This window comes from Gobio gobio (assembly GCF_949357685.1).
Source record: "Gobio gobio genome assembly, chromosome: 7".
NCBI lineage: Eukaryota > Metazoa > Chordata > Actinopteri > Cypriniformes > Gobionidae > Gobio > Gobio gobio.
In genome coordinates this window covers 56,030,198-56,037,264 of record NC_137103.1, presented here as the reverse complement: position 1 = coordinate 56,037,264, position 7,067 = coordinate 56,030,198, and the positions used below count along the sequence as shown (strand labels likewise).

The 7,067-nt window shown below is 38.1% G+C and overlaps 1 protein-coding gene across 1 annotated transcript; it reads right to left on the bottom strand.

The window, feature by feature from the left end:
• Nucleotides 1–220: 220 nt before the first annotated feature.
• On the bottom strand, nucleotides 221–6,496 carry LOC307129195 (uncharacterized protein). The gene is made up of 4 exons (XM_079821410.1): nucleotides 6,260–6,496; nucleotides 1,114–1,437; nucleotides 763–906; nucleotides 221–663 (listed from the first exon to the last, which is right to left on the bottom strand). Exons 1-4 carry the CDS (start codon nucleotides 6,303–6,305, stop codon nucleotides 644–646), a joined length of 534 nt encoding a protein of 177 aa, XP_079677536.1. The 5' UTR covers nucleotides 6,306–6,496; the 3' UTR covers nucleotides 221–643.
• Between the last annotated feature and the right edge of the window lie 571 nt (nucleotides 6,497–7,067).

Below are 7,067 nucleotides of genomic sequence, written 5' to 3'. Positions count from 1 at the left end.
TTACTTATTCAAAATAAGTGCCTACTCGAGAGTATGTGATTTCGGATGTTCTTTAAATCTCTGTACTCTGATTTGTCTCACCTGAGGATCAACAACACCACTTTTTTGAGATTTGTTTGGAAGTACTGTATATTCATTGTGAAATATAGAAACAAAAGACAATCTTCCTGCAGGGGGCGCTCAACATGATAAGTGTAATAAAACATAGAGAGACTCTTGAACCTCAGAGAGAGAAAACTTTATTGATAAAGGCAAGCAAATGTGACATATCTGTCTTATCTGAGAGAAAATATAAACAATAAAGCATTTAAACTTTAAAAAAAAACATGTAGAATAAACTAAAACATGCAAATGAAAACTTTTATCTTCAGCCAGTAGAGGAACTTTTATTAGAGACGTCTGATCTGAACAATAATAACACTACAAGACGTGTGAGACTTTAAGTGTGATTGGAAGTCATTTTAAAGCCCCAATCAAATATGAAAGATTAGATTGTAAAAATGTTTTTAAAAAAGCATGTTAGCTAATCTAGCATGAGCAATGTAATATTTGGTAATTATCAGCATTTATCATGACAAACACTTGCATGTGATACTGAGCGTTAATGTGTAAATATGTTTCTGTTTCTTTATCAAATCATCTTCTATGGTGGAAATGAGCCACCTATAAATACAAAAAATATCAACATATGAATATAAAAAACAATTACAATGAAGATTAATAACTGATAAAAAAAGAGACATGACACCATAAAGGAGGTACCTGATGTGTGAATATGAGCTTGATCTCGTTCAGCTCTTCTGTATCTGATGTCATAAACCAGAATAATGACAGTAGCCACGCCCACCAGAGCAGAGAGGACCAATCGGATCACAGCTTCAGAAGAACCACAACAGTGGACAGAGTCTGAGGAATAAAAGCATCAAACTGAGATCAGCTCAGTCAATCAACACTTATTTCAGCGCAGACATGTTCATGATGAAGAACAGTCTCTACTGATGACAGGAACAGGCAGACGAGCTGGAGAACACGACAGAAAAAAGATAAACAAGAACAAATATAATCAACAATCTTATTCTCGGCTCAATCAGTGTTGAAATGATCTCTACTCACCAACAGAAACACTGAATTCTTTAAATGAGTATCTGTGTGAGACCCTCATCTGTCGTTTATAAAGTCCAGCATGTTCAGTTGTGGTGTTTGTGATGGTCAGAGATCCAGTTTGATTGTCCAGCTTCAGTCTGTCTCTGAATCTCCCATCAAGAACATCATCATATACAGTGAATCTGTCGGCCCGTTTATTGATTTCAGCTATTACAGTGTTTCCAAACCACCACAGAATCACATCATCATCCTTTATTTCAGAGAGACCAGAGTGTAGAGTGGATGAAGATTCCTTCCTCAGTAACACTGACTCCTCTTCATCACCAAACACACCTGAAGAACAGAGTTTTCACAGATTAAAGCTTTAAAATGTTGGTTTGACGCTTCACTGAAATGTGATGTTAATAATATTCTGCAGCAAAACAAAAGACAAAAAATGATGAATGAAAAGAGAAATAGATTTATATATGGAACAATAACTTAATAAAGAGACACTTTTACTGTAGTTCTTCTCCTCAACACTAGGGGTGGTGTGTTCCTCAGGTCTGAGCGTGAGGCCGCCGATATAAGGGAGGGGTTATAGATTATAGATTATAGATTTGGTTAAAGATGGGTTGAGTCATAGATCATTGTTTTCATCTCTTAGGCCAGTGATGGGGAAATGTGTTTTTCTGCTGATCCTCTGAGTTATGTTTTAATTAAGTGTGTGCCAAATGATTGGATTGTTCCGTTTTGATTTTCTGTTTAAACCTGTGGATTATAACCTTCTCATGGAGGTTCCTTGTTGTTTTTTACTCGCTATGACATTTACTATATTGGTATCAAAAGCTCAACGGATTGTGTCCCACATTTTCATTGTGTTTTTCCTCAAACTGAAGAACAAAAACTATCCAAATTATGTTCAGTTCAGTTCAAATGTATTTATATAGCACATTTAAAAAACCACACAGTTGACCAAAGTGCTTAAAGATCCCATGGCATGGCATTTTTCTATTATTTTATAATGTTTCCTGAGGTGTACTTATATAAAAAATTTCATAATTTAGAAATAAAAGGCATTTTTTCTATACTGTTATTACCCCTCTGGCTGAATTCCCTGTTTCAATGGGCGTGTCTGCTGTGAGACTTCAGTGAAAACGCCCACTGTGATTGGCTGACATCTTTGCATTTGAAATGAGTGTTAGATTATGTTGCAGAGGGGGCGTGGTTTAGCGAGGCACTGCACGCAGTGCATGCATGAGAGAGAGAGAGAGAGAGAGAGAGAGAGAGAGAGAGAGAGAGAGAGAGAGAGAGAGAGAGAGAGAGAGAGAGAGAGAGGGAGAGCTGGAGGAAGTTTTATTGTAACAGACTTCATTGTAATGTATCTTATAATTTGTTTTTGTGTATATTTTTGACATTTCTGTGCGTTTAAATAGTTTTTAGGTCTGTATTATCTGTGTAAAAAAGTAGGGACTTTTATTTTGACGGGTGTTGCAGTCTACGGAGTGATATGAAAAAAGAGGAAGCGCTCGTGAGAGCTCGCAGTTCATCATTCAGTCAGTTTAAGCAGATTTAAAGTTTACAGTTTGTTTAGCACCCACGAAAAGGCAATATGTGTGTATGTGCTTGTTTACTGTCATTTGTAATGAGTATGTCTGTGTATTTCGCTGTTGTTATTGATAATGCTATGGAGAGAGAGTTTGTGTAAGAGGTGTTTATGCACACTTTTTTGTTTTTTGTTCAGCTCTTACGGTGATTTTTGGAGATAAACGGTTTCAATAAACTCCTGAAACATCAGTAAAGTCTGGCCATCATTCGGACGTGGTCCGCTACATTTATTGTACTGAGTTGTTGCTGTTAGCGCCGAGCTTATTTGTATCTGAGAGTTTTAGTCACTGGCTTGATTCACTGATGCACTACGCTTAGGGATCATTATACTATTTCGAAAGAAAGTCTGTGTGAACTTGAATGATTAGCTACACATCAGAAATCACTGACCACAGATCAGGCATTAATGAACACTTACTCACTGTTTGTCGCGGTGCTATCGAATCCATATTGTAAAGTCTTTTTGTAAAGCCTGTGCTGACATAAACTGAATCCATTTTCTCCGAATGCTCTGGGCGGGCAAAGCAGAGGAAGGGGAGGTAACCTTTCCTGTTATGACCTCATAACAGGAAAATTCCAGATCAGCTCGTCTGAGCTGTAATTTTCTCAAGGGCAGAGAAAGACAGCCAGAACTCGGTTTACACCCATCAAAATATCTAGCCACTTGGGGAGTATATTCAGGCTAGGGGAACTCATATGTTAAAAAAAACCTCATAAAATGACATTTTCTTGCCATGGGACCTTTAACAGTGTCAGGATACATAAACAAAAGACAAAACAAACACAGTAGAAAATGTCACAGTGTCAAAACTCAACTCGAAATGAAAGCTAAGGAATTCAGGTGGGTCTTAAGCAACGACTTAAACATTTCAGCAGTCTGAGCTGTTCTTATATGAACAGTTCGATTATTCCAGAGATTAGGAGCTGCCAATGAGAGGCTCGGTCACCTTTATCTTTTAACCTGGATATCAAGGAGCGTCTGATTGGACGACCTCAGTGCTTTAACAGGAGTGTGGACATGTAAAAGCTCTGATAAACAAGAAGGCGCCAACCCGTTTAAAATCTTAAAGGGGTCATATAATGGTACATGCTCTTTTACAAGTTGATTGTATGGAAATGTGTGTTGGCAGTGCCTGTACACAACCATCCTATAATGATAAAAATCCATCCAGTGTTTTTTTTTTTAATCTCCTTATATGTTTTCCCCTGTCTCAAATCGAGCCGTCTGACCGTGTGACGTTACACGGTGTACGCCCCGCCCACGATTGTTGATTGACAGCAGCGTTTCAACACAGACCCGCCCTGAGCGAGCTGTCATCAGTCCGCCATTGTTGATACGCTGGAGCAGAATGGCGTCTTAGCGATTGTGGTGTTCTGTTCTTGGGTGTAATAGCGAACACAGCAGTCATTTTGATGTTCCTAAATCCGAACCGTGAAGATGCAGTGGCTGAGTTTTGTTTTCGAAGGGAATATTCACTCCGATCAACGTCAATGCTTTCATGATTGCGCAAATCATTTCTCATCAGACTGCTTTATAAACAAGGGTCAATAAAGCAGGTTTTGCTAAGAAGCTGCTGCTGAAAAAAGGATCGCTACCAACTATTCGTGTTCCTGCTGCACCTCCAGAAGAAGTGTGAGTGTAACGTTTTATTAACCTTTATATTAATCTTTGCAAATCACTTGCATGCTTCACGATGCATGCGGCTAAAGTTTACAGGGTAAGTTACATTACGGCATGCTTTCTATGTATGACATTCTCAATATACTTCATAATCCCACGTTTATAATGAACAACGCGTTATGGTTATTACAAACTGTGTACGCTGGTTATAGAGTTAACGTGGTAACAATGAACTAACGTGTACATCAGTAAACACATAGCATTCGTATCTCACTACGCTACCCTGCCAGTATAAAGATAGATCAAAGTGACATTACGTTAACTAACCATTCAGAAACGTTATAAACGTCAGAAACCTTAATTGTCGAACTTTGTTGGGGCTGTCATCTTGTTCCAGGTCCGACTCTGGTTCAAATTGTGTTTTCAGAGACTCCCGTTGCCATTTCTCCAAAACATACCCTCAACTGTTGTCAAGGCAACACTCCACGTGTGTTGTGCATGGTGTTGTGCCAAAACGCGCCACAGAGCAGAGGGGGCGGGGTCAGCAAAGCTCATTATCATTTAAAGTCACATGCACTGAAATGGCTTGGTGAAAACAGAGCTGTTTTTGACCAGGTAAAATGAGTGTTTTCTTACAATACTAATGAGAATTTTTAATTAAAGTATATTACAAACTTTTCATTTAGACACTAAAGAATCATATTAACTTGTACAAAAAGGGCATTTTATGACCCCTTTAAAAACAAGCAATACGATATTAAAATCAATTCTGAAGCAGACAGGAAGCCAGTGGAGTGAGGCTAAAACTGGGGTAATGTGCTCACGGTTTTAAGTCCCAGTTAGGAGCCGAGCTGCTGCATTCTGGACTAACTGTAAGCGTTGAAGAGATGACTGATCTAATACAACATATAAAGAATTACAGTAGTCCAGTCGAGACGTAATAAAAGCATGAATTACTCTTTCAAAAGTGTGGCAGGTATGGCTTGACTTTAGTCAACAGTCTCAGCTGGAAAAAAACCTAGCTTTAACTACAGAACTAATCTGTTTGTCATATTTAAAATGACTGTTAAAAATCACATAGAGATTCTTGGTAAATGGATGAATATGCGATCCTAAAATACCAAGAGCTTCTACACAGGCACTTAAATCCCCAGGACGACCAAACACAACAACCTCAGTCTTATTTTCATCAAGACAGAGAAAGTTCTGATCCAACCATATGTTTAAATCTCTCAGGCAGTGAAGCAATGGATGAACTGAGGCATTGTCATTTGTCAGATTTGTACATCATCCGCATAACAATGAGGAAGAAACACAGGTATAAATCTCAAAACTGGGAACAACCACAGTAAATAAAACAGGCATATGACCTGAAATACATGTGTCGCAGATTTCACTGATGGTTATACATATACCATACACATGAACACAGGGACTGAACTTCATCATCTTTATTTCAGCACGGTTGATGCTGTGAGGGGAGAAATGGCTGTTTGGGGACCAACAATAAACTCATGCAAGCTCTCTGGACAAAACCAAACTTCAGTCAGAGCTCATTGATAGTGAATATGCTGTTAATCCCACTTGATAAAACTCACTTTTGAGAAAGAAATGCATAAATGAGTGGAAAGAACTGCGGAAGTTCTATTGATGCTGACCCCTCCAAAACTACTGACTAAAAGTTTTTTGGAGTGGATTTCGCACTGTATAGCCGTTGTTTCCAGGATTACATGTTGGGGGATTTTCTCATATAAACATTGTACATAAATACGTTTTTCACCTCCTGAGTTTGTATTTTTCTGTGGGTTTGTGTTAGAATTTGAATGCCCCCTATCAGTGCTGTCCTGACAGTGAATGTTAATCCTCTCTGACTAATTTAACCAGTCATTTATTACATGAGACCAGAACAGAAGCAGCTGAAGCCATAAAAACACATTTAAAACTTACCATCCAGATGCCAGAAACACAAACAGAACAAAACAGTCCAAAACATCTTCAGCGGTTTCAGTCCACAAATATGAGAAGACAAACTCTTCAAAACTGCTTCAGTAATAAAATGACAGACGCGCTGATGTGAAGCTGCTCTAGTGAAATGATGTGAAACCACCAACGTCTAAAATAACTGCACACCTTTAAGTGTTAATGTGATCATCTGTAGCTCCTTTTAGCTCATCATTTCACACTGTGAACTTTGTCACTTTCAGCTCCAGTAGGCCTCAACTTCCTCTAGATCAATGATGTAAATTTCATCAGAAATAAACATGTGTTAAAGTGTCTTAAAGCAACAGTTGCATCTTGTCATGAGATCCTGTGAGTGTTCAGCTCTGCTCTCTCCTCTAACTGTCTTCAGCTCATTTGTTGTTCATTTCTTATCAAATGTCTCCATTGATTTCAGAGTTTCTCTGAAGGCTTTATGGAGCAGGAACAGGTCACCTGCTATAACTGTGTATAAAAGTGTTCTCTGATAGGAAAATATGATTAATATTCAACCAATATGGATTAAGAAGTTTGACATGCTCTGACATTTGTGCTTTTTTTAAATTGCATATAAATATATAAATGGCAAAAGTGTCATTACACTGTATTCAGCACAAACTAGGCTACCATAATATGAGAGCAACACACATGTACATGCTTGTATTTTTGAGTGAATAACGTTTATGCATGGTTATTGAAATTTAAGTCTCAGAAATAAGGCCACAAAACACACAGTAAATCCACAAGACTTTTGAATAATGAATGAGAATCAGTGTGC